Below are 27,703 nucleotides of genomic sequence, written 5' to 3' on the forward strand. Positions count from 1 at the left end.
ACCCTGGCCACGGCAGGGATGTCCTTGGGGGCGGCCGAGCCCTCTCCCCTCTGTGATCAGGTTGCTGGCATCAGTCTCAGAGAATGACTTGGAGACATCTTTCTATCCTTTTTATCTCCAGGGAGAGATTTATCCTCCCCAGGCGGTGGCTGCAGGTTCCAGACAGATGGCAGCTCCCCAGAGGCACCCCGAGGGGCAGCTGCTCCCTGCTTTATGCTTATGTGGCTTGTTATCTGTAGTTACTCATTGATGATGTGTGTTGGGGGTAGGCTGGGCACTTCTCCCAGACCAGACTGCTTGGGTCAGAGGCCCAGGTCTGCCCCTTTGCTAGCTGTGTGGCTTTGGGAAAGCTCTCTCCTGCACCAGGCCTCAGTTCCCCCCTCTGTAAAATGGGTACAGTAATAATAGTACCTACCTCTTGCGATTGCCTGAGGATTAAAACAGCACAGTACCTGACACATGATAGGGCTCAAAGATGAAAGGGATGGTAATAATAAACAAGAGTCCATGTTTTATCACGATTACTGTTATTGTTCCTGTTAGCTGTACCTGTTACTTCTGGAGCATCTTCAGGGCCCCCTTCCTCAGCGGTGAATGAAACCGCCTTCTGCCCCGAGACTGTTCACACCATGTGGGGGACATGCTACCAGACGGGGCGGTACATACGTGCCTTCATCTTGATCAATTCTGGGAAGGGTGACAGGCTTCCGAGGGCTGTGGAGAATGTGGCGAGACTCTGCTTTCTCTGGGTCTAAGAGGAGACCTCTCTGAGGAGGGGTCCCCCTTGCTGGTTGAGTGTCTGGGAAGAAAGCTCCCTCGGCACAGAGCAGCCACCACGGGGGCCTGGGGGGGGACAGGCCCGGTGCGTTCACGGGACAAAAGGAGACCGGCTCACTGCAGCTGGGTGACAGGTGGGAGGAGCCCTCGTCCTATATAGCGCCTCATCTCTCTAGGTTTTAGTAAGAGGCTCTTGGCACTACTGACATTGGGGCCAACTGCATCTCAGTGGGGCCCATCCCGGGCTTCATAGGATGTTTAGCAGCATCCGTGATCTCTACCCAGTAGTCGTGACAACCCCGGGTATCTGCAGTCACTGTCCTCGCTTCTGGAGGATAGAATCACTTCGGAGTTGGGAACCACTGCCCTAAGGCAAAGTGGGGCAGGTGTGAGCCTGACATCAGGAGACTTGGTTCTGATCTGCGTTTTGTCACCAACTTTTTGCTTGACCTCAGATTAGCATCTCCATGCTCCCTGGTTTCCTCCACCCAGTAGGAGCTCTCGAGATGGCAAACACACAGCCCCACTACCCCTGCCATCTCCACAGCTATGGCAGACGTCACCCATCAATCATGCCACATCTGGGAGCCCTGGAGACACTTGGGGGCCAATGAGCAGCCTCTGGTCCCCTCTGAGCAGGAAGTGGGAGTCAGACAGTCCTGGGTTTGCTCTTTTGACTTCTGGTTAGATGACTTCTGTTAGGTGACTCATCCTCTGGGCCTCAGTTTTTCTCATCCAAAGACTGAGACCAAAATACCTACCCCAGAAGCTGATTGTGGGGTAGGAAATGAACTTAGGATGGGACCGTACGATTCTCAGCACATATTTGTTACCTGAAAGAATGAGAGTGTGTGGATCTTATCCTGGTTTTGGAGTTGTGGAGACTCTCATCCACGGCTGGTTGGAGTGTGGCTGGGTATGATCCTGTCAGAGAGCCATTCGGTGTTCACTAGTCAAGTTGAACATGTCTCTAAACTCTGGCCACCCATTCCACGCCTGGCTGTACATCCAGAGGGACTTGTACCTCAAGAGATTGACATTTTGAGGATATGGAGAACCTGGGCCCATGGACAACTCACTGTAGCACTGTTTATCATAAGGACATTTGAAACAACCTCAACTTCTGCCTCCTAGTAGTGGGTGCGGTACTTTTAAATACTCAGCAACAGGGCAGCCTGGGTGGCTCAGCTGTTTAGCGCTGCCTTCAGCCCAGGGTGTGATCCTGGAGATCTGGGATCGAGTCCCACGTCGGGCTCCCTGCATGGAGCCTGCTTTTCCCTCTGCCTGTGTCTCTGCCTCTCTTTTTCTCTCTCTCTTTCTCTGTGTCATGAATAAACAAAGAAAATCTTAAAAAAAATACTCAGCAACAAAGTGAACAACAAAGCTGGAAGGGGTGCATGGTGTGCACTCTGGGGGTAGGGACGGAGAGACATGGGTAGGGTCTGGATGGCAGGTGCTGTCAGGTGCACACAACAATGTGGACGAATGTAGAAGATGTGATGTTGAGTGAGAAAAGCAAGTTGCTGAAACGTCAGTTATAGAAACGCTGTAAGCACGCAGAACAGTGTTCTTTATTGCTTGTCCATTCACATGTGTGTGGAAAGTGGGCAGGGGGCATGCGTGGGAAGGAGGCGCACCATATCCAGGATGGGGGGTGCCTTGCGGGAGGGCAGGTGCATATGTGGCTCACCTCCCTCTGCCGTGATTCATTTCTTCCCGTTCTGCACTGAGGCTTGATATTCACACGGCGCATGGATAAAGTACACACTGATGAGGCTTTGCATATGCATGGGCCCAAGTAACCCGCTCAGACTAATAAGTAGAACGTTTCCAGCACCTCCCAGGGCTCCCTCGTGCCCCTTCCCCATCTGCACCTCCACCAGATTTGATGAATTTCTTTTAGAAAATGATTTAAATGCTAAGATTTGCCAAAGCTAGGTTTGTGGATGTTGATTGGGTTTTTCTCTGTCCTTTTCCGAATCCTTCACGTATCCCATCATCATTGTCATCGTCATCATCATCAGCAGAGGGGGACTCAGACAGATGTGGGGGCAGTGGCCCAGGCAGCAGTGTGGCAAGGACTCCACAGAGATGAAGATTGCCGGGCCAAACCGGGGTCTCAGGCAGCCCTGGGAATCCTGAGAATGGCCTCGGCTCTAAGGGAGGTTCCCAAGACAGAGCTGCTTTTGGCCGAGCGTTCCAGAGCTGTCAAGGCTTGGATGAGGAGTCGCCCCTGAGGGTCCCTCTGACCACCCCGCCTGCACCGAGGCCATTGGCACCGCCTGGAAAAGCCAGTCGTGCCTTGGGCAGCTCCAGGGCTGGGCCCAGAGCCCCTGCCTGTCCATTCTTTCCGGGTCACGAGCTGTCCATGGTGCCCATCACGCAGGCCTGTTTGCGGCTCCTCTGTGGGTGGCCCGAGCCTCTCATTGTCCCAGCACAATAGCAGTGGCTTTGCTTGCTGGAAGAAACCAGGACAGGAAGCCTCGATCGAGGCCAGCACTCCCAGCTTCCTGCTGTCCCCAGCGGTGCTGGGCTGGCAGGCCTTTGTCTCCCTCCAGTCTGAGGAGGCTGGAGGCCGGCCTTCCCAGCAGCAGCACTGCCTTGCTGAAGCATCTTCTAGGACTCGTGTCCCTCCACCCGTTGTCCTTTAAAAGGAAGGGTCAGCAGGCTTCCAGCAGGCTCCTGCTGTGTGTGTCAGGCACATCCCATCCCTTCCTTTGATTTCTGAGGGCTTGCTGTGTGCCAGGCACTACTGTAGAATCTGGGGATACAGCTCAGAACAAGAGAGGCAAGCTCCCTGTCCTCATGGGGTTTCCATTCACTTTATCCTGTTGCATTCTGGAAGGTGGGACGGTATTGCTATGATCCCCATATCTGAGAATAGTAAACTGAGGCTCAGAGAGGCTAATGCCTTTTCCTGAAGTTACACAGCAGGAAGGAAGAGGATCTCTGGCTTAAATACACAGTGTCAGTTTCCAAACTTGGCCTTCAGCATTGGATTGGGGTAAAGGTTTCATCTCAGTCATGCTCCCTTCTTATTTTGGCCTTTCCCTTAAGACCTGGTGTAGATCGCCTAACCTCACTCTTTTCATCTGTCAGATGGACTTTTAATGCAAGATGGGAAGGTGGGAAGTGTATGAAGACAAGGAGGGCTTCTTGGAGGAGGTGACCTTTGAACTAAGGCCTGATGGATGAGGAGCTGGTGCATGGCAGAGCTGGGGAGACTATCCTGCTAGTAAAAACAGCATCTGCAAACGTCCTGAGGCAGGAATGTCTCCTGGCAGGTGGAAGAGATAGAATGATGTGGGGCTGAAGATTATTGAGGTTTGGGGTGATGGGGCGCTGGATGGTGAGGTGAGAGATTAAGGGCCTTGCAGGCTGTGGAAGGATTTTAGGTGGTTGGTTTTTTTTTTTTTTTTTAGTGTAGCAGGAAGCCAGGGAAGCCATGGAGAATTTTAAGCTGTGAATTGACAAGATCTGATTTACATATTTAACAGGATTCCTCTGGCTGTGTGTGGAGAAAGGACTTTGGGGGCAATGAGGGGGAACAGGGAGGAGGTGATTGCATTAGTGGAGGCGGGAGAAGATGGTGCTTTGGACTGGGGAGGGGTGGCCATGGAGGTGGAGGGAAGAAGTTGGATTTTTAATACCTATTGAAGGTGAAGCTGATGGATGGAGGTGGGCACCAGAGAACAAGAGGGGTCGAGGGTGAGGGACGGCTGGGGGGTTTTGGCTGGAGCCAGTGGTGCTGTGGGTTGGGAGGGAGGATCAGGAACTAGATTGTGAGGCTCCTGGGCATCCAGATGGAGATATGGAGTCTTCAGGGAAGGAATTCAGGCTGGGGACATAAACATGGGCCGAGGGGACCTGGCGGAGACTGCTGTGCGGTGCGTGCAGCCAGAGGCACGGCTGCCTGGCTCCGTGACCACTGCGTGAAGCACCCGTGCACCGCCTATTGGGAGACCTGAGTCTGCGGGTAGCCAGCGCCCCCGGACAGCCACCGACATCCCTTGGGTGATGGAGAAGGATCTGACAGCCGTCTCTGGAAGGCCAGCCTCCCCTTTGCCTGCCTCCCCCTGCTTTCCTCCATCCTGGGCTGTCCGTCTGTCAGAGATCTCCCCAGACAAGCACAGTCACATGAGACATGCTCTATCTAGCCTGCAGCCAGGCAGACCAGGCAAGGTTGGCTGTGTGGGACTGGCCTCAGTCTCTCCCAGGCGCGCCTCTCATCCCCCATCCACCCATCCTCACATTCAAGTCCATGGTTCTTTTTTTTTCTTCAATATTTTATTTATTTATCCATGAGAGACACACACACACAGAGGCAGAGACACAGACAGAGGGAGAAGCAAGCTCCATGCAGGGAGCCCGATGTGGAACTCAATCCTGGGACTCCAGGATCACGCCCTGGGCTGAAGGCAGATGCTCAGCAGCTGAGCCACCCAGGTACCCCAAGTCCACGGTTCTTGTCAGTAGTTCCTCTCCTGCCAGCTCTGTGCTACCCGCATGAAGGCCAGGCCACTGTCATTTGTCATTTCTTATCAGCCTGGCTGCACCCCTCCATTCTGGTGCCCTCACTTTCACTCTCGACCCCCTAAAATCCAGTTCTTCACAAAAACTACCAGTATTTTGCCAATATGTAAAAACTGGGAGACTTTACTTAAAAAACAAAACAAAACAAAACAAATTAAATTCTGGCTTCTGTTGAAAAGAGGCCCAGAATACCTGGTGATACTGGGCCCACCCACCTTCCCACCTGACCACACTTGGGAAGGAGAAGCGGCCATCCCCTTCAATAGGATGTGCTTGCCAGCTCTCCACAGTCCCCAACCCCCCCGCCCCCCCCATCGTCATGTGTCACATCACAGAGGACAGAGATGATTTCTCTGTTCTGAGCCCCTGAAAAAAGTGGCAGGACAACTGTGGTCCATCCGTACAGCAGGATCCCGGGCAGCTGTAAAAAAGAACGAGGAGGTTCCCCGTTAAGGAGAGGAAGGATCTGTAAGCAGGATTAAGTAGGAAAAGCAGATACAGCATGTCCTGGGTATGCTGCTCTTTTTCTGGTGTGTAAAAAAGGGAAAAAAAGAAAATACGCGCGCGCATGCGTGTGTGTACATGTCTGTATATTCCCATTTGTTATTTTTGCATGAAGATTCTTTGGAAGGGTACCCGAGACAAAGCTGTGGTTCGCCAGGGGGGTGCGGAGGGACTAGATGCCCCTAGGGCCCCGCGTGTAGGAGAGACACTTTTCGTATTTTTGACTTTTTATAATTCTGACTTTTGAACCATGTGGATATGTTATTATTTAGAAGTTAAATTTTTTTTTTTTTAATTTTTGAAAAAAGGAAAACAAAGAAGGGAAATGCATTCTTGTCAGAGTGAGCGCCATGGGTGAGGAAGCAAATGGGAGTGTGTCTCCCTGAGGTCAGGGCTTCACCGTGCTCCCTGCACAGGGCCTGGGGTAGGAGGTGCTCAGTAAACATTGGTTGACTGCATGGGGGTGAGGGATATTCCTGTTTTGTTCCATGCAGAAGCTGGGTAGGCTTCCTCTTGTTCCCTGCCCATGTCCCTGGGTCGCGATGCTTCCTGGATCCGCCCCAGGTGGCATTTGAACTTGTGGCCCTCCTTTCAGGCCTTCCCCGGGGGATCGGAGGCCTGGATGCTCACCTCTCCCTGCTTCTGTTCCTCTAGGCATTCCTGCATCGCATCCGGCAGAATGTGGCGGACTCCGTGGAGAAAGGCCTCACAGAGGAGAACGTCAAGGTGTGGACTGCTGGGCTGGCCCCTTTGCGGACTGACCTGTTGCTCTGTATCTTGCTCCCGGGGGCGGGGGCGGGGGGGAGGAGGCGGTGATGCTCAGAGGGCAGAGTGGGAGGTGCATCCACCCTGCTGGCCGCTGGCTTTGCCCTCCCACAGCTTGCTCCCTGCAGCCCCTGGGGACGCAGCCTCAAGACTTTGTCTCTTTCGCTCACCATGGCCATCCTGTCTTCCAGCCTTCTCTGTGCCAGGCCTCCTGGCGTGGAGCCAGCAGAAAATCCCTTCCCAAGTGCCCCTGGGAGCCTGGCACCTCCATCTGCCCTCTTGGCAGCCCTGGCCTGTGCCCCTGCTCTGGGCATTGAGTGTCAAGGCAGAGCAGTTGAGTAATTGGGTCCGGCCTTCGTCTTGGCTGTGGCTCTGGGGAGTTTCAGGGAGGACGTCAATAGGCCCTCTGTGTGCATGGAGGAGGCCCCTGCACTCCCCAGGCCTGGCTTTCTAGTGTGACCTCACTCTCTGGGAAGCTGCCTTTAGCTCTTGGGGGCTCTGGGGTCCTGGTCTGGGGGAGGAAGGAGACAGGGCGGGTGGGTGTCAGAGGTGCCCGACATGTATAGCACACAAAGGACTTGGTCAAACAGGATGTTGCCTGTGGTGCCCCCCCCCCCCCCATTCTTGGCCAGTCTGGGCAGTAACCTTACAGTGAATAATTTTTTAAAAAATATTTTATTTATTTATTCATGAGAGACAGAGAGGGGGCGGGCAGAGACACAGGCAGAGGGAGAAGCAGGCTCCATGCAGGGAGCCCAACATGGGACTCGATCCCTGGTCTCCAGGATCATGCCCTGGGCCTAAGGCGGCGCTAAACCACTGAGCCACCTGGGCTGCCCACAGTGGATAATTCTGAGTCCAGTTATTTGGATGAGAAAGCTGAGGCTTTAGATGTAAAGAGACCCGCTCATGGTCACTGCCTGGCTGGTCCCTAATAGTGCTGGGATTTAAGCATTTTATGCATGCATTCATTTGTTCAGCAAATATTTACCGAGGACCTATTTATTTATTATGTGTGTTTATCACAATTCATTTATTTATTGCAATTTAAAAATTACTAGAACTTTAAATTGTAATTTATTACAGTTTTTTAGAAATTACTTTTGTCATGAGCTCTAACTCACATACAGTAAAGGGTGCATCCTAAGTATCGAACGTGATGCTGTTTCACATATGAACAGACCTATAAATACAAACTCAATGAAGACAGAGCATCTCCTACCCCCACGGGCTCCTCTGTGTCCCCTTCCTTGTAAATGCCCCCTCCCCAAAGGTAAACCATTGATTAGTTTTGCCTGTTTGTGAGCCTTAGATAAAAGTGAGCTCTTTCAAAAAAAAAAAAAAAAAAAAAAAGAAAAAGTGAGCTCTTTCATGTCTGGTGCCTTTTGCTCACTGTGATGTGTGTGAGATTTGCCTGGGCTGTTATGTGCGGCTCTGATCCAGTCTCTGTAATTGCTGGCTCATCATCCCTAGTACAGAGTGTCCCTTAATTGACCATCCATTCTCCTGTTGGTGGATATTTGAGTTATTTTCAGTTCTGGGCTTTTATGACCATGGTTATGTATGCCTTTTGGTGGACACAGGCTCTCTTTTGGGTATATACTCAGGAGACAGATATTTATTTTGAAGTTTTGCAGTCATCCCTTGAGGAAGTATAGCAATAGGATCTATCCTGTGGGTCTTTAACATAAACTGATTCAACCATGTGAACCAGACAAGAAGAATAGTGAGATGGTGCAGGTGATTCTTCCAACCACCTTCCAGGATGAGTGTCCCCCAGGGCGAGGCGGGGAAGAGACTCCCTCACCCTCTCACAATGCAGCCATTGAGGAAAGGCCTCCAGCCCTCATACTTACCTGCCTACCCTCAGGCCATCTCCCTCTGCAGACTTTCTGGTGCATTCCAAAGGTCCCCCAGGTTGGTCTTCATTCCTTGAGGTCTTTGGCTCACATGTCACCTTCTCAGAGTGGCTGTCCTTGGCCCTCTGCCCCACCCTGGGACTCCCTCCACGTTTTCCTTTTGTCTTTAGTGCTTCTGACCCTCTAGAATATTCTAGCTTAGTTCCTTGCTTGTTGTCTGTCCCCTTGTATTAGAATTAGAGTGTCTATGCCCCACTGTATCCCCCCAGGGCCTCTAATCGAGCCTGGCAAACAGCAGGTGCTCATTCAGTATTTGCTGAAGGAAGGAGGAAGGAACCCTAGAGGGAAACAGAAACCTGTAGTGACACTGGTTACCCCTGCTGTGAGCCTCCCCACCCTTCCCCCCTTTCCCTGGGATGGGTGGGGGAAGAGCCCTTCACTGGATTCATTGTACTGTGTTCTGTTCTTCTCTGAAATTAAATTTCAAAAAATATACCTCTTATTAAAAAAAGGGAAAAAGAATTTTATGCAGTTCAGAAGGAATTTAAGTAAATAAAGTGCTCCTAGTTCTCTTTCCCAAGGTCCCTTTAGTTGCCAGCTCGATGCTTCATTCAGTTAGTCTCTCCTTTTGCCAGCCTACAGAGGATTGCCTTTCTTTTAATTTTTATTTATTCTTTTTTTTTTTGAGAGAGAGAACAAGAGCATGAGTGGAGGGAGGGAGGGACTGAGGGAGAGGGAGAAGCAGACCCCTCTGGTAAGCAGGGAACCTGATGGGGGGCTTAATCCCAGGACCTGAGATCATGACCTGAGCTGAAGGCAGACGTTCAACCGACTGAGCTACCCAGGCATCCTATCCCCCCTGCTTTTTTTTTAAACACAAATGGGCCCATGCTAGAATATTGCTTCGCACCATGATTCTCCACCCACCCCCACTTAGTAATATATATTAAGGATCATCCCAGGATTTGCAGATTCTTTTCATAGACTGCATAGTATTTCAGCATGTACAATATATTTAATTATAACCAGTCCAGTTCATTTAAGTATTGATGAGTCCCCCTTTTGGATGTGTGCCTTTTCCCCAGTGTTTTGCTTTTGCAAATAAGACTATAATATGTAAATAAGGCTATAGTATGTCTTTGACTATCCACCAGGCTCTTCACCTTGGCATTATTAACATCTTGGGCTGGATGATTCTTTGCTGTGGGTGAGGCGCTGTCTTGTGTTTTGTAGGGTGTCGAAAGCATCCCTAGCCTCTGCCTATGAGATGCTGGTAGCATCTTTACCTGCAATTTGTGATGGCCACTGATATCCCTAGACATTGGGAAACATCCCCTAGGGTACACAGTTGTCCCTGGTTGGAGACCACTGATGGACAGGCTCAATTCTAAAATGTAGAATATGGATCAGATTGTACACGCATCTCAAACTTTGTAGACTCATATGGGGGGAAAAGCACTTATATATTGTTTGTGTAAGTTCACATGGCATATCTTGGACGTCCTTCCCTATCATATTTTCTTTTGCTACAGCATTTTAATAGGTACGTGGAACTAACTTCATCATTTTAAAAATCAGTCTTATGATTGGATGTGCTGGTTGTCTGGCCACTATGAAAACTGTGACAAATGTATTATATTACATTCTCTGCATGCTGAGTGTGAACTCAGTTCTGCTGCTTACTGGGCTGTGTGGCCTTGAGAATGTTAATTTACTTTGGGTCCCTGCTCTTCTATAAATGGGGAATGACAGTAGTCTCTACCTCATGGGGTTGCAGTGAGCATTAGGTGCCATAAATGCATGTTAAGTTCTTAGCACAGGATTAAGCATTAATCCTGTGTGATCAATGTTGGCCATAGTTTGTTTTAGCATTATTTTTATTAGTGGTAAAGTGGCTCCAGTGTATCAGAGTGCCTGTTGCATTATATCCTCATTCACACCGTGGGTTATGTCTTTTTTTTTTTTTTAAATGCTTGATTTTGCTCCCCCTCTGTGCCTTGATTAACACAATCTTCGGGCTTCACTTTTCCTTATAGATCCTGTTCTCGAACATCGAAGACATCTTGGAAGTTCATAAGGATTTCTTGGCTGCCTTGGAGTATTGTTTACACCCCGAGCCTCAGTCTCAGCATGAACTTGGGAATGTTTTCTTAAGATTTGTAAGTATGGTGACCCAGCCCCTGTTGGAGCCTGCGACTCTGGGGAAGTGGGCTTCCTCCCTGGCATCCTCGGCAGGCCTGTCTGGGAGATGGAGAGGCAGGTGACAGGCAGGGCAGGTGCAGCCTCTGCTCCCAGGAGCAATGGGAATCAGTTCAGTTCCAGCAGATTAGTGGTGGATTTAGCTGGCTCTGCCTCCCCTCAAGCCACAGAGAGCGTGGCTCCCTTTTCTTCAGGGCTCCTTGCTGAATGACTGTGTCCTGGGGTTCCCATGACCTCCTAGTCTGGCAGGGGCCTTCTGCAGCAGAGGGAGCAATGTGGGTAGCCAGTGCCAAGAGGATGGACTTGAGTCAGACAGACCTGGGTATGAGTCCCAGCTTGGCCACCCCAGGACCCTCGAGGGCATCTTAGGTTCCTACCTAAGCTGCTGGTCAGAGAGGCAGATACTTTTCATAATAGCCTCTGTCTTCCTGCAGGTTTACCAAGTTGCTTGGAATAGTGAGGGGATGGCTGGAGGAAGGAGGGTGTGGGCACCCTAAAACCCAACCTCCAACTCCTGAGTTGATCACAAAACTAGCACACACATTCCCTTTATGCCGGCCACTGTTCTAAGTGCTTTACATATCTTCATTCATTAAGACTTCACAACAGCCTTCAACTGTGTGTACTACTATTGTTCTCACTTTGAAAATACGGGAGCTGAAACCCAGAGAGGGTAAGTCATAATGCAAGCTTACACAGCCAGTGAGAATTGGAGCTCGGATTTGGAAACATCGCTGTCTGGCCTCAGGGCTTACATTTTTCACCATCTTATATGATAAGTTTCCTGATTACATATGAGATACCTACTGGGTGCCAGGCACTGTACTTGGCTCTGAGGCTGCTGCCCTAAATAAGATGGATTTATTCCTCTTGCTGTGAGGCTCATAGGCTGGAGAAATGGAGAAGGCCATTTCAGATGGTGTCACGGGTTGTGAAGAATATGAAATAAAGAGGTGGCAAAGAATGACTGCTCGAGGTTGTTTGAAATTGGGAAGTCAGGGGCAGGTTTCTAGATTGAACAAACAAGAATACCCGGGACATCTGAATAAATTTGGTAAATGACAGATAATTTTTTAACATACTTATGTTAAAAAATAGTGCACTATTTTGGATGTACTTATATTAAGAAATGATTTGTTGTTCATCTGAACTTTGAACTCAACTCAGTATCTTGTATTTTATCTGGCAACCCTGGTCAGGGCAGTTCTCTGGAACGTGGTGAAATGGGATGATCTTGGGAAGGAACATTCCAGAGAAAGAGGCTACCAAGGGCAGAGGCTCTGAAAGGGGAACAGGCATGTACCTGGGAGGAAGGCAGGCAACCTGGTGTGGCTGGAGCAGAGCTGAGTGATGGAGGCAGTGCAGGGATTCCATGGGGGCAGATCCTAGAGGGATCTTATTCTAAGAGTTGTAGGTTTTGAGCAGGGAGGTCATGTGGTCTGGACGTCCCAGGCTGTGTGGACAGGCAGATGATAAGTTGGAGAAACCATTGCAAAAGTGAGACCTGGATCTCATGCTCCCCTCTGTGCTGGAGGAGATGTCTACATGGTCAGCTCCTTCCCTTCTCTGAGTCTTAGTCTTTTGGGGTGTGAAGTGAGTGGTTTGGAGCAGATGGTCTCTGTGGAGTATGTGTCACTCCCTGGGTACTGTGGACAGCAGCCATCACCTCTGACAGTCCTTAAACCCTCCCTGGGGGCTCAACACTCTTCCCCAGCTGTCCCCAGCTGGCACCTGTCCATTTCTCCTCCTTCACAGCCCAAACCCTCAGCCACATGTTTTCCACCCACCACATCTGTGTGTGCACAACTGCTTGTCCGTTTCTTCTTGGCACAACAATCAGAGCCCCCTGTGGGGCCCCTACAAGGAAATTGAATGCTTGGGCTCTTAGCTGTCAAAAGCAGCATTTCCATATCTGCTGGATCTTGGGCCTGGGATACAGCTGGGACTGGGCTCAACGAAGGGCAGGGGAGTGAGGGAGCTGGGCATGGTTTAGAGGAGGGGGTGTTGCCATTTGCTAAATTTAACTACTCAAAGCCTCAAGCCTTTGGTCCCCTGGCCTTTTTGCAAGCTGAAGGAGAGGATGACATTGCAGAGCACGTCACAGAAGGGGCTCAGGGTATGAGGAATGGCAAACCTGCTACAATCTTATCACTTACTCTCCTCGCCTGTAGCCATAGCAGACATCACTAATCAATCACAGCATTCTGTCTCCCGGCTCCCTGGGGGGGGCTCCAGAAATCTTCTCACCAGTGTTGCAGCCAGTGCTACTCATCAGTTGGGGTTGGCATGTGACAATAAACAGATTGGCCTCTGCTTTCTGACCCAACCTTTTCATCGTGCAGATGAAGATGCAGATGGACAGCGAGACCCTGTCACTTCACAGGGCTTGGGTCCAGTTTTTCATTTTCTTCCCCCTTTTAGAGTGTGCATTTATTAGGACTTTCTTCATTGCAAGTGACAAAAACACCAGTTCAAATAAGCTTGAACAAACAAAAAGACTTTATGGCTCATACAAATGGAATATTCCAGTGAGTGGGCTTTAGGCATAGCTGGATCCAGGGCCACATATGGTGTTTTCAAGACTTGGTTTTTATCTTTAGGTCTGATTTCCTCTGTTGGCTTTATCCTTGAGGGGTGGTGGGTGTGTGCCTCACGGAGTAGCAGAGGTGGTCCTCAGCAGTTTTAGGCTGACACTTTGCCAGCTCAACAGTGACAGTTCAAAGAGAGTTTCTCTCCACAGTAATTCCAATGTGAGTCTTTGAGGGCTCATGGCCACCATTGCCAGGACAGGTTGCTCTTTGGGTTGGCCTGGGTCATATGCTCACTTGTGCCTGTGCCTGGGAGTGGGGCAGGCTCAGTGGGCTCAGAGTGAGGAGGTGGCTCCAGGAGAAAATTTGGGGCCATGACCAGAAGAAGGGGGAATGTCTGCTGGGTGGGTAAAACAAGACATGGTCCAGTGAAGAGCCAAGGCTGCAGTTGTGGTAGATCAGGGTTATCTGGAAGAGGGGTGGGGCTGGTTGGAGGCCTGTTGGGCCTCTTTCAGTTCCTTCTGCTTTCTTGCTTTCATTCATTAAGTAGTCATGTTGCCCACTCGCCACCAGGGACTCCAGTCCCCATTGGCACTATAGCAGTGACCCCGGCAGATGCAAACCCTGCCCTCCCCGCCCCTGCCCCATGGAGCTCACAGGGTGGGGGGGGGGGTGAAGGGGGGAGGTGATGGACAGAACACAGATGAGAAGGAAGACCTATGGGGGTGGTGGGGTCAGGGCCTACCAGAGTTCCTGGACTGCGCAGTGCCTTTCCGTGGGGAAGGGAACACCAAAGGGCCCAAATCTCAAGTCACAGATCACCACCTAAGCTTGGGGTGTGTGTGGTGCTGCAGATAATGATGAAAAAGCTTAGAGTGCCTCTAGAACCAGACCACCTGGGTCGGAAACCCAGCCCTGTGCTCCCTAAGTAGTGGGTGACCTTGGACAAGCTTCTCCTTTCCCTGCTTCAGTTCCCTCATCTACAAAAACAGACATAAGGATAGCTCCCCACTCCTTGAGTAGCATGAGACCTTGGGCCTGTGACTTTTCCTTGGTTTTCCCCTGTGCAAATGGGGCAGGTAGAGTAATTACCTGCCAGGTTATTGTGAGGAGTAGATGAGGGTGCCCTCATTGCAAGAGAGCAGCGTGTGGCAGGTACTAAGTGCTCAGCACACACCCGGTGCCGGCCAGCGGCTCTGGCTGTGGGCCCTTCACTGTTTAGGGCGTCTGCTCAGATTGCACACCCAGAACCTTCAGGGTTGAGCCTGGAGGGGTAGCTTACTGATTCTGAAACCCATTCTCCCTCCTCTTTGGTTTTCTCTTTCCTGCAGCCACCATAGGCAGGATGACTGGGGGTTTGTTTAGAATCAAGATGAGTTGCTTGCTTTGCAGACCCACCTCTTCCTTCCTTAGTTTCTTGGGGTCTCCTGCCCAACCCCCAGCCCAAGGTCAGAGCCCTTCAGCCCTTCCTGTCCAGTGGCCTTACCCAGGACATCCTTGTTTAGGGTTTGTTGCGTTGGGAGGTGGTGTTCTGTGAGCCTTTTGGAACTGAGAGTGTTCAGTGCAGAGCTTCCTGCTGTTCCCAGAGGCCCCAACTGACGGTTACAGACCTGGTGACCCACAGGTGACCTCTAGATTGGAAAGAGTCCAGTGGAGGGGCATTTGGAGGTCAAGAAAACTATCCCCTTGCCTCAAAATTGTGCTGCTGTGTGGTCGCAACCAGGGATCTACTTTCTTACCACATTCCTGAGCCCACTCTACACATTTCAGGTTCATGTGTGTGGGGCACCGCACATAGTAGGTGTTTAACTTAACCAGCAGTAGGTGTTTAACTTAACTGTTTGCTGAGTGTTCACAGAGGGCCTATTGTGTGCCAGACATTGTGCCGGGGTTAGAGAATACCTCCGTAAGACGGATGTGGTCCCTGCCTTTGGGGAGCTGACTGCTATGTGGGAAAAGACATAAACTGATAATCTGAATAATTCAGACTACTCCTGGCTGGCTACTTTAGCTGGAGTAATCCAGGTATTGGTTCAGGAGGTGGAAGCTGAGTTTGGGGAGTGGCCAGGCTTGGGGGAAGAATGTTCTAGGTAGAAGGTATGGCAGTGCAAGGCCCTGAGGTAGGAAGAGGCTGGTAAATTCAAGGAGTAGATAGAAGGCCAGTGAGGTGAGGTGAAAGAAAGGCAGGGTCACATTATCTGGCCCTTGAAATTCATAATCAAGGGTTGGATTTCATTTGTAGCATAAGGATACTACCAGGGGGTTTTCAAGCAGGGGTGTGACACAGTCTGGCTTGTACTTTAATACTAATGGTGGACATTTATTGAGCACTTACTATATACTACAGCCTTATGTTTTAACTCATTTATTTATTTATTTTTAAATACTTTATTTATTTATTCATGAGAGACACACAGAGAGAGGCAGAGACACAGGCAGAGGGAGAAGCAGGCTCCATGAAGGGAGCCCGATATGGGACTCGATCCCGGGAGTCTGGGATCACACCCTGAGCCAAAAGCAGTCGCTCAACTGCTGAGCCACCCCAGGCATTCCTGTTTTAACTCATTTAATCCCTCTAACAACCCCATGAATTAAGGGCTATTAGTAACTCCACCTTCCCGATGAGGAAACAGAGGCACAGAGAGGCCAGGTAACTTGCCCGAGTTCACGTTTGGAAATGCAGAGCCAGGATGGCAGGCCCAGGCTGCTGGCTTGAGTCTGCACACTTGATCCTGGGACTTGCTGCTTCCTGAAAGGGTTCCTCAGGCTTCTGGGTGCAGACTCGGGGCAAGACTAGAGGCTGTGAGGCCCACAGTGAGTGGGAGCCACCTTACCCGAGGTCCCTCCTGCTGTGTGGTCATGGGGTTCCTCCCAGGCTGGCCCAGCTGTCGGCACATCTCAGAGTGTCTGCTTTCCTGCCACAGGCTCTCTCTCACAGGCTCTGTCCTTGTCTTGCAGAAGGACAAGTTCTGCGTATATGAGGAATACTGCAGCAACCATGAGAAGGCCCTGCGGCTGCTTGTGGAGCTCAACAAGATCCCCACTGTGCGCGCCTTCCTTTTGGTAAGTTTGCTTGTCACCTGCCCTTCTGTGCAGCTTCAGGCTTGCAAGTCCCTGGGCACAGGAAAGCTTCATGCCCAACCCACGCCCAGCTGGGTTTAACATCTGGGGTAATGCTGGCATCACCTCACGTCTTCTGTAAGGGGCCAGATTTTTGCCTTTTTGCATCACGTACTCTCTGTCACAACGACTCAGTTCTGCCATTGCAGCGTGAGAGCAGCCATAAATAATATATAAAGGAGGGAGCATGGCTGGGTTCCAGTAAAAGCTTATTTACAAAACAGGCGGCGGGCTAGATCTAGGGCCACGTTTGCCAATTCCTGGTCTAAAGTAATGATCCTGATAAGAGCAGTAGCAATGATTGTATTGTTAGGATGATTTAATTGTAAGGGAAAGAAAATCCAGTTAAAATTGGCTTTTGCCAAAAAAAGAAAAAAAAATTATGGGTTCATTTTTCTGGAAAGTTTAAGACCCAGAGGGTTTCAGGCATAGCAGAATCTAGGTGTTCAGATATGTCATCAGAAATGTGTCTCTTAGTTTTGCTTTTCCCTGCCTTGGCTCCTTTCCCAAGGAGGCTTCCCCATGTGGTGCCAACATGGCCTCCAGCAGCTCTGTCCTTTTTTTTTTTTTTTTTAAAGGTTTTATTTATTTATTCATGAGAGATAGAGACATAGGCAGAGAGAGAAGCAGGCTCCCTGCAGGGGGCCCGATGTGGGACTCGATCCCAGGACCCGAGGATCACGACTTAGGCTGATGGCAGATGCTCAACCACTGAGCCACCCAGGTGCCCTGCAGCTCTGTGCTTATACTTCTAATAGCAGAGCAGCTTTAGGGAAAAAGAGCTCCTCTTTCTCAGCATTAACAGCAAAAATCCTGGGTCTGATGCTTATTGACTCAGCTTGGCTCAAGACCTTGTCCCTGAACCAGTTACTGTAGATGGAGGGTTTGGTTGTTGCTCTGATTGGTCACTGCTGGAGCTGGAGGGTGGAGTCAGCTCCACCTGTACATAGCACAGGCCCTAAGGGTGGGGTGGAGCTCTAAAGGATGCTTGGTTTGCACTTGGACAAGTAAGTTGGGAATAGACATTGATCAGGCCAGATGGCAGACATCCATGATGGTCTTCTCTACAATTGCGAGAGCTTCACTTGTGTATAAAGATTCTCACCTGTGATTTCCTTGGAGCTTTACCAGCCACCGTCTGTTGTATATGAGTTAAGTTCTACATTTGTCTGCTTTGCAGACATCCCAAATAACAATGGTTTAAACAAGGTAGGCGTTTATTTCTCTGTCATGCGAACAAGGTGGATGTAGACAGTCTAAGGCTGGTATAGGGGGCCTAGTGTTGGGGGCCAGTGCCCTGGGATGTGACCTCATCAATGTGGTCTAAGTTGACCTCTCACTGCTTCCACATTCCAGGTAGTGGGATGCAGGAAGTTGGGAAAGAGGGCCCACCTGTCTCCTTTTAAGGGCACAGCAGGAAGCCGTACACATCTCTTCTACTCACATCCAGGACTGACTCACATGGCTGCATGCAACTGCAAGGGGGGCTGAGGCATGTAGCTGTGAGCCCAGATGAAAATTCTGTTGTCTTGGAAGAATACAGTAGGGGACACTGCATAGCCTTTGCCGACAGGTGATTCTGATGACCAAAATCTTAAGTGACTTCCGAGAGTACGTGAAAAGTGATTGAACTGCTCATGGGTTCGAATCCCGATCCCTCACTTCTAAATCCCCTGCTCAGTCAAAGGCCAACACCCCCACCCCCAAGAACTGTTTTATTTCCTGACCGCACATAGAGAATAAAGCACATAGAGAATAAAGCACACAAAGGAAGAACAGCTAATTGACGTAGCACGAGGAATGTTAACTCCATGCATAGAGAGCCAAACTACATGAATTACCTGCACTCCTCCCTGATGCACAGTCTCCAACAAAGCATTTCCAGAATTTTGATTCAAAATGTACGTTTCTGTCACTGGTATGTTCATGTTGCCTGGTCCATTTCCAGTGAGCATCTGAGGAAGGGCCGATGGGCCGATGGATTGCCACTTATGTCTCATGTGTCTTAGTGTTTGGGACTGATGCTGTTGGCTGCTCTTACCTGCCTCTTTACATTTCCAGTTTTGTACATTCAATAAAGGGTCTGGACCAGAAGCAAAGATGAAGTCATATGGCCTAAGCCCGGACACCTGGCCCTGCCTCTGTGATGGCCTTGATGACTTTAGTCCTGTAGTCCCTGTAAAAAATCAGCTGTAATCTAGGCTCCTGGCTGAGGAGCCCTCTTCCTGGGGGTGTCTTCTTGGACTCAGCTGGGTCTTGGGAAGCAGGTGATGGCAGGATGGTGTTAGCAGGGTGGTGGGATGGGAAGGGCCCCATTCTTTTTCCTTCCTTCCTCTGTCTCCTGCAGTCTTCCTGGTGGGCCAGGCTGCCATTTCCCAACAGCAGCTGAGCTGGGCCAGATCAGGCAGGGGGAGGACATGGGAGAGGGCCAGCACATGCAACATCTTTCCCCATCCTTGCTTTTGGCCACCTGCAGAAAAGCCATCTCAAGTCCATCATGGGGTATTAAGGTGTTGGGAACAGACATGGTCTGGTTTTCCAGTCCCGATGTGCTGTGTGCTAGCTAAGAGATAGCTAGCTTCATCATTCTGTACTCAGTTTTCTTGTCTGTAAGATGGGAGTAATTTATTCATTTATTCATTCATTCTAAGCCTTGGGGTACAACATGACCAAGGCAAGAAAAGTCCTTGCTGTCCTGGAGCAGCCATTCTGGTAGGAGAAACTTACATGATATGTCACATGGTGTTAAGTCCTCTGGAGGAAATAAATTAAGGATGACGGGATGTTTGGAGGGAGTCAGGGTGGTGGCTGCTATTTTAGATTGGTCTGTGGGGAAACGGTGTCTTAGGCGATGTTTAAACAGAGACTTTGGTAAAAGTAAGAGAGAGAGGCAAGAAGCACCTGGCAGGAAAGCATTCCAGGTAGAGAAATTGTGTATCCCAAGGTCCTGAGGTAGAAGGATGTTTGATGAATATCAAGAAGGCCAGGGTAGCTGGAATGGAGAGTCAGAGAGGAAATGTGGGAGAAAGTGAGATCAGATCAAGAGGCCAGGTAATGAAGGAGCGTTTGGATGGTGGAAGGGATCTGAGATTCTTAAAAAGCTTTTCTTATTGCAGAATATTACTGTATGCACTATATGCACTCATAACGTAACACCTCACCCAAATCACTTCTGTGAAGGAGGAAGATTTAAAGAGATAATTTTCAAAAGTTCTTCCCATAGTGCTTGGAGCGTAATCTTGCTAGAATAGTGAATGGCAGCTCTGTGTGTGTTTGCATTTTTTTTTTCCTTAAATGAAAATAAAGTGAAACAAGAATTTGGAGTGTTTGGGGGAGAAGTGCAGTTGGCAGCTTTGACAGTTATGTGAAATCCCCTTGATCCCGGACAAAGAGGCAGGACCTTCTCCCGCCAGGTCCTGGGGGCTTCTGGAAAACACTCCCCTACCGCCAGGCTCCCCTCTCTCTGCCCAGAGCTGACATCACCAGGGCAGCTTGTGGCGAGCACTGGCTCAGAGGACAAAGGCCTGAGTGTGAGCAGTGTGGGGCCTGGCATCTCCCAGCTGCCACAGCTCCGATCCCCCATCTGTGCCCTGGGGAGATGTGGGGGTGGGAGCCATGCAGCTCCTGCCAGAGCAGGGACCTGGGGTCCCGGGGATCCTGCTTCCCCAAGTAGAGGGCCTGCTGAGATCCCTGAAAGGCAGTAGCTCTGAGTCTTGGACCTGCCCTTTCGCTTATCTGTTCCAGTTTCCCATCTGTAAAGGGGAGATAACATCCCTGGTCATCCGGGACCTGTGAACATGAACTTTATATAGGCGAAGCATAAGGCACAGGGCCTAGCACGTGGTAAGCACAGGCTTAATGTTCTCACTTGAGTATAAGCAGGGAATTTGCTTTGTTGGGCAGGTTCCCCAGTGCTTGGAACCGTTCCCAGCCCATAGTAAGCACACAATGTATATTTGCAGAATGAGTGAGTGAATGAATGAATGAGTGTTAGGATGAGGATTCTTTTCCCCAGAAGCTCCTGTTTCATTTGTAGTCTGCCAGCGTGGTGTTGAGGAGGGAGGCTGGGACTGTGGGCTGTGCTGGCAGTTTGCTCATTCTTCACTTTTTCCCTTCATTCCTTCATGCATGCGTGTATATTGGGCACATTAGTGAGCCCCAGGACAGGACCATGGTGGGGGACTCAGTTCACCTTCCAAGCCCTGTTCCCCTCCCTCTGCAGGGGTAGCTAACTCCCATTTAACGTTTGGTTTATTTTTCTTCCATCCCTGCCTTTGTATTTTACTACAGATGTGTTCTCCACAAACAATGCCTGGTTTTGTTTTGTGTGTTATTAAAAGCATCATATAAACAGGTTCATAGCACACACATCCTTTTGTTTTTGCAGTCTGTCCATGTTGCTGTGCACAGTGTCAGGTCCTCATTCTCACCGCCATGTAGCATGGCAACATATAAACCTATAGGTGTACCTTTCTGTTCTTCATCTGGTGGCTTTTCAGGTCGCATTTCATTTTTTGCCCTTCCAAATGAGGCAGTTTTGAATGCGTATGTTCCTGGGTCCTGGTGCTTATGTGTGAGAGTTTCAGTAGATCAGGAATTAGTAAACTTTTTTTATACAGTGTCTGTTAGGACTACTCCGCTCCACAATGGTAATTTGGAAGCAACCTTACAACCTGCAGGTGTGTAAACAAATGGACATGGCTGGATTCTAGGGAAACCTTGATTCCCGAAGGGAGTGGGTGGGATGCGGCCTAGGGACCAAGGTTGTCAGGTCCTGATCTAGGTAGGCTTTGTGCTGGGTTATAGATATGCATACCTCCATCTCCTCTAGGTGTTGCTAAATGCTTCCAAAGCCTGTAGCCATGTTTTGAGAGTGCTTCCTGTGCTTATTGAGAAGGTGGCCAAATCCCTTTGCCATTCCTGGCGAGTTTTAATGAAGGTCTTGTGTCCCTTTGCAGAGTTGCATGCTTCTGGGAGGCCGGAAGACCACGGACATCCCTTTGGAGGGCTACCTGCTGTCTCCAATTCAGAGGATCTGCAAGTACCCCCTCCTCCTCAAGGTGAGACATTCACCCAACTCCTTTCTCTGCATTTGAGGTGACAAATCCCAGCTCTGACTGACTTACAAAGTAAAATTTGTTGGTTCAAGTAGCTGAGACGAGTAGGGACTGCACTGGTTTGGGCCGGACTGGATCCTACCAGGACCCTGCCTCTTTGTGTTCAGTTCTGCTTTCCACTGTTGGGCTTTATATTCAGTGTGGTAGCCGATGACTGTGTTTCTCTGACTACGCACCTCCTCAAGTTCAAGAGCAGTGGGAAAGCATGAACCTCTCTTCTAGTAGCTCTGATATAAGTCCTGAGGAGTCACTCAGGCTTTGGTCATCTGTGGCTAGAAGAATATGATGTTCTGAATGGTTTGGGCCTGAGTCATATGGATTAATTTGAACCAATTACATGAAGCCTTTGCTTATGCCATCTATCCTTCTCCCACCTGCTCAGACTTGCACTTTACCCCAGTGGCTAGGAGCTGGGCAGTGTTGGACTCTGGTTGAGACATGGTCCAGTGCAGTGAACTGGGCAGCATTACGTTCTCATTGGCTGGTATCAGGGTTATCTGCTCCATGCCTGACCCAATCACACTGAGCAAATGAGCTCTAATCAAGGCAGACTTATGTCATGTATTCCAGCCTCCAACCAATCACATCCCATAGGCCAAGAGCCCGTGGGTGGAGGATGCAGGACCTCCTCATCACAATCTGGCTATTTATGGAAGAGGTTGGCCCTGCTGAGTTGTCCACACACCTTCTGTCTTCATCTTTGATTTCATCTCGTTAGGCCAGACCAGGAGAAGATTTGCTGCTTGTGCGGCGACCCCAGAAGTCTCAATTCTCAGCTTCAGAGTTGGCCTCTGGGCAGATCCCCAGCTGGGTGGATGGCTCTGCCACCATTTTCCACTCTACACCCAGGGTTTTCAGTGCTTGGAAATGGTGGCTATTGGCCCAAGCCTGCCCTGGCTCCATCCTGAAGGCCTTGCATCTGACAGCTGTTCTTTGGGGTCCCTGCTGGTGGATTAATTTGGCTGGTGGTGCCTCAATCATGCACCTGTCACTGGGGCCACACGCATCCTTGTTCCGTGACCTGGAAGGCAGAGGAGAGGGGAGGATTACTAGGGCATTCTTGAGCTTGACTTTCTATTGGACAAGGTGGGTGACCCTTGGCTCTGTGAGCTGGACCAGACCCTCTCTGGGGCCATCAGCTCTGTCTGTGGACATAGGCCTCTAATGTGTGCAGCCGTGGTCGGTGGGACAAAGTTCTCTCTGCACCTCCTCTGGCCTGCTGCTGTTTGTCTGTCCCTGGGGTCTCAAAAGGACTGTCTGTGGTGGTTCTTTGACCCCCAGACACGTGTTTGAAATGCTGTGTGTAGCTAGCTCTTCACCTGGGTGCAGAAGAAGCTCCTGGTAGAACTTGCTTGGTAGAACTGGTAGCCTGTGGATCAAATTAGACTTACCAAAGTACTTCATTTGATGTGTTTTAGGGTGTTTTCCAAACCTGAACTGGTAATCAGCATTTAAGAGGTAGTCTTCTGTAGTGGTTTAGGGCAGGAGTTGGCAACACCGTGGCCCATGAGCCAGATAGATCTAGCCCATGGCCTGTTTTTGCACGACACATGCGCTATGAATGATGTTTACATTTTTTAAAGCATTGTTTAAAGAAAAAAAGAAGAAATCCCAAAAAACAAACAAGGAAGAGTATGTGACAGAGACCGGATGTAGCCACCAGAACCTAAAATATTTATTATTTGGCTGTTTACAGAAAAAGTCTGCTGATCCCTGGATGAGAGCCAGGCTCTGCAGCCAGAGGCTGCTTGAGTTTGAATTCTGGCCTTGCCATTTACTAGCTACCTGACCTTGGGCGGGTCACTTCCATCTGCCTCAGTTTCTCATCTGTGACATGGGGTTTGTATGATTATAGATACAGTTGTTACGATGATTGAACATTTATTCGCTTAATTCTTAGAACAACTTGATGAGGGAGGCACTGTGATTAGCCCTGTTGGAGAGACCGAGGCACAGATGAAGTGGCCTGTTTACAGCCACATGTTAGGTTAAGTAGTAGGAACCCTGATTTGAGCCCATTCCAGAGGCCCGCCCTCTGACCATTAGGCTCCGCTGCCAGGTAAGCACTTTGGGGAGTCAAGCTGCCAAAGTCCTTGGGTTTTGGGGATGCTGACCTCCTCAGTTCCTTAGGTGGGGGTCTGGGAAGGTCAGTGGTCTTGTGTTTTGTGGCTCAGTGGCTGCTCTTGGGTTTTCCTGGGTTTTCGCACCTTGAACATTTGATCCATTAGAAGAAATGCCAGCTCTAGGTTCACAATCCAGCCATGCCTCCCCAGGTGTTAACCCTTTGGTTTCTGGAGCTTGGAAAAGCCCAGAGTCTCAGCAGGTGCTTGGAGTGGCAGTTTCCATAACATGTTTTAACAGCTTGTGGAGCTGGACCTGGGCGCACGTGTGTGGGTGGATCAGCTCCACAGTTCGGGGGCGGGCACAGTTCGGCCTGGTGGGACTTGTGGGCTCTGGATTCCCAGGAGAACAGACAGAGAAAACAGAACTGGCCGGCAACCAGTGGGAGAGGAACTGCCCACAGGAAACAGTGACGAAGCCAGGCTGTGGGTTTGCTCTCCTGACCAAATGGCTGTTTACTCGCCCGGTTTCCTCGGTCTCCAGCTGTGTTTATCGGGAGCTCAGATAGCACCGGGGGGACCAGCCAGAAGGGCCTTGGATTCCTGTGGGGACGTGCCATGCTCCCCGCCTGACGGGCTTGCTCCGTGTCCTGGCCTTTGGCACCCACAGCTGGAACATTCGCATCAGACCACAGCTGGAGCCGAGGGCGACTCTTTGTGCCCCTCCTGGGTTCCTCCTTCCTGTCACATTTTCCAGATGATTTGAAAAGACGATACCATGAGCCCAAACCCTCAGGCCTCCCCCCACCCCGGCCCCTGCAGCTCTGCTGCCCTCGCAGATGTCCCCGTGGCCCTCTGATCCCCCTGTTGGAGCTGAACTCCGAATCCAGTAGGCGAACAGGGTCAAGGGGCCCGGGTGGGAAGAGAGAAGAGGCGAGAATGAAAGCCTCATTGGGAATGGCCCCAAAAAGCTGAACTTGAACATTGCCTAAGAATAGCCGGAACATTCTATCTCAGCCTTCGGCCCAGGCTCAGGGTAGACAGTTGGCATTTTTAGGCTTTGTTGAGTTTTCCATCAGCGTTTCCAGGGAAATGATTCAGGTTTGGGGTAATGCCGCTGGTGCTCCAGTGACAAGTGCCTGAGGGGAGGCTGGCTGTCACGGTCCCTTTGGGTTGCTTCCTGGTGATGCACAGATCTCTTTGGGCCACTTGCTGCGCACTAGTGGTTGGCGTGGTTCAGGACACGCAGTGGCACACGTGACAGCCCCTGCCCCTTTAGGCTCTGGTCATACTGGGCCCCATGAAGGCCTGGTACCTAACGGAAGCGGGACAAGGCAGATGGGGGGCAGACTGGACGGGCGCATCTGTCCACTCCAGCCCCTCTGTTTCTCCTTTGCTTCTTATATCCTTGGCCCCTTCCCTGCAGTCTCCTTCGCTGGTTCCACATCTGGACCTCAGCATAGGAGGTTCTCTTTCTAGACTTGCTCCATCCACCTTGTGGCCTTTAAAAAAAATTATATATATGTTCAAACATCGTGGAACCTTCATCATTGTAATTTTAGAGAATTTTCCTCACTGTCAAGAGAAACTCCAGACCCATCAGCAGTCACTGGGGCTTTTCCCTCCTGCCCCAGCCCCTGGCAACCACTCGGCCACTTCCTGTCTCTGGGATTTGCCTGTCCAGGACCTTCCACATGGATGGGATCATATGATATGTAACCTTTCATATCTGGCCTCTTTCATTTAGCACAGTGCTTTCCAGGCTCATCCTCAGTTGCAGTGCTGATCAGAGCTTCATTCCTTTTTATGGATGAATACTAGTCCGTCGTAGGGAACCACATTTTGTTTATCTGTTCATTGCTTGACGGACCTTTGGGTTCTTTCCACTTTCTGGCTATTATGAATAATGCTGCTATGAACATGAGTGTGGACATTTTTTTGTGGACATTCCCATGACTTTAAACCCCATTTCTGTGTCCAACCTGCAACCTGGACCTGGCTCCCAAGCTGGAGACTTGCTCTCCTGTGCACTCAGCCTCCCCACTGGGATGTCAGACAGGCCTCTCCTACCTAACATGTCCAAAACCAGATGCTTGGCCCTCCCCTTTCCCTAGACTGGGCTCCTCTCCCCGCCACCCCTTTGTCCCCGTTTCCATAAATGGCCTGTCCTTTCTGGTTGCTCAAGCCAGACCCAAGCTGCCTCTGGCTCACCCTCCATCCAGTCTCTCAGGAGGTCCTGTTGGCTCTGCCTTTGGAGTCTATCCCAAGTCTAGACCTTGTAGCTGCTTCACTCCACTTTGCTCCCGGGTCCCTGCCATAGCCCCCACTGGGTCTTCCTGCCTCTGCCGTGTCCTTCGCAGTCTCTTTTCAACTCAGCAGCTAATCCTAAGCCAGTTCAGGCACTTCTTCACTTAGAACCTTCCGGCAGCTCGCTGTCACTCAGATCGAAATCCAGATTCTTCATCACTGTCACCTAGAAGGTGCCACACAGTTGTTTCTCTCTGATCTCCTCTGCTGCTTCTCCTCTGATCACCCCTCGCCTCTGCTCCAGCCACCCTTGTCTCCTTGCCATCCTCTGAACACAACAAACAGGTTCTTGCCCCAGGGCCTTTGCACTTGCTCTTTCTTTTGAGACATCATTACCGTAGATAACCTGAGGCTCACTCTCTGATCTTGTCAGGCCTCTGTTGCTCATTGTCCCCTCCTCAGAGAGGCCTTGCCTGACCAACCCAGTTATAGCAGAAATGCCTCTGCCATGGTCGGTCCCCTCACCCTGTTATTTTTCTTCACAATCCCTTTCCCTCACTCACATTCTGTCCTGTAACTCTGGTGTACAGATTGAATTTTCTGAATCCTCGTTAGGATGTCAGCTTGGCTAGGGCAGGGGCTTGGGCCTGTTCCGCTTTTTGCTGTTCCCCCAGTGCCCAGAACAGTGCCTGGCACATAGTAGGTGCCTATCGCTCCTGCCCAGTTACCACTGAATGACTATGGAAATACCACCCTGGTGTTGCCAGCTGTTTCTAGATCTAGAAATTGGGACTTTTAAGTGAAAGCTCCTGATTTCCAAATGTCTGCTTGGTTCATAACTTATCAAAGATGCTGGTGCCAAATGGGGCATGTCCTGGGAGCCGTCTGCTGGGGACTGCTGCTCTAGTGGGTTTGTGTCAGGGATGCTTTTTGCAGAATGGCCACTCGGGGTTCAGCCTTGGGGCCCTGCAGAGTCTTCGGCGTGCCCTGCACCTCCTACATCTATCTGCGGGTGATGCAGCTGTCGCCCACACTCAGGTGAAGACCTCGTCATTCAGTTGTTACTGCTGTCTCCCTGGCCCCCGGGGGTGTGGTGCTCCTGCGGATGGACCATGGTCCATCCCTGAGGAGCTGTTGGCATCAATTCTTGGTGCGAGGGGATGGCTGGGAGTGGTGTCCCCAGATTTGGGACATGCAGCACTGGAAAGCAGCGCATCTCATAGTGAGAATGTTCTCTTCTTCACAAATCCCTCGAGTCTTCCTGATTCCCTCCAGGAGAGAGCTACGGTTGGTGCTGCAGTGTCAGGGGTTTTGGAGGCCATTCAGTTACTCACCAACTATTGAGCAGCTGTTTTGTGGAAGGCGTTGTCCTAGGTGCTGGAGATACAAAGGGAACAAAATGGCCCAGAGCCCTACCTCCGTGGGACTGGGGTTCTGCCGGGAGAGACAGACAGTGGGTGGATGAATAGGAAACAGATATACTTGTAGAGTTGGCATGGGTACCGTGGAGGAAAAATATCTCAGACGAAGAGGGTTGGTAAAGGCCAGGAGTGATGGACTGAGAAGGTGGCATTTTGAGCAAAGACCTGGAGGAGGTGAGGAGGGGGGCCGTATGGGAACCTGGGGGAAGAGTCGGCCAGGTAGAGGGAACAGCCAGTGCAAAGGCCCTGGGGTAGGGCTGAGCCTGAGAAACAGTGAAGTGGCCAGAGGAGGGTCTGAGGGCGAGAGTGCGGGAGTGAGGTCAGAGAGGTGGTGGGGCCAGATAGGCAGGCCCTTGTGGGCCGTTGTGGGGTCTTTGTCCTCTCTGAGTGTTGTGGGTGCCTCAGGAAGGTTCTGAGCAGGAGAGGAACAGGGCCTCATCTTGTTCCGACAGCGTCTGGCTGTGTGTGGACTCTGAGTGGGGAGGGAATGGGGGTGGGGTCCAAGGAGGAGAGGGTGGTGGGGGAGGGGTGGGAAGGGTTCATTGCATGAGAGTTGCCCCTTCTTATCATTTG

The 27,703-nt window shown here is 50.5% G+C and overlaps 1 protein-coding gene across 1 annotated transcript in view; it reads left to right on the forward strand.

Moving 5' to 3' along the window:
* The window catches only part of PREX1 (phosphatidylinositol-3,4,5-trisphosphate dependent Rac exchange factor 1), a 179,052-nt gene that overhangs the window by 72,566 nt on the left and 78,783 nt on the right, over window positions 1-27,703 (forward strand). The window contains exons 2-5 of the mRNA XM_041733137.1: window positions 6,469-6,540; window positions 10,475-10,597; window positions 16,124-16,228; window positions 21,244-21,345. Of these exons, the coding sequence (XP_041589071.1) occupies window positions 6,469-6,540; window positions 10,475-10,597; window positions 16,124-16,228; window positions 21,244-21,345 (402 nt within the window). The remainder of the gene's footprint in view (window positions 1-6,468; window positions 6,541-10,474; window positions 10,598-16,123; window positions 16,229-21,243; window positions 21,346-27,703) is intronic.

Source organism: Vulpes lagopus, chromosome 18 (assembly GCF_018345385.1).
Source record: "Vulpes lagopus strain Blue_001 chromosome 18, ASM1834538v1, whole genome shotgun sequence".
Classification (NCBI taxonomy): Eukaryota; Metazoa; Chordata; class Mammalia; order Carnivora; family Canidae; genus Vulpes; species Vulpes lagopus.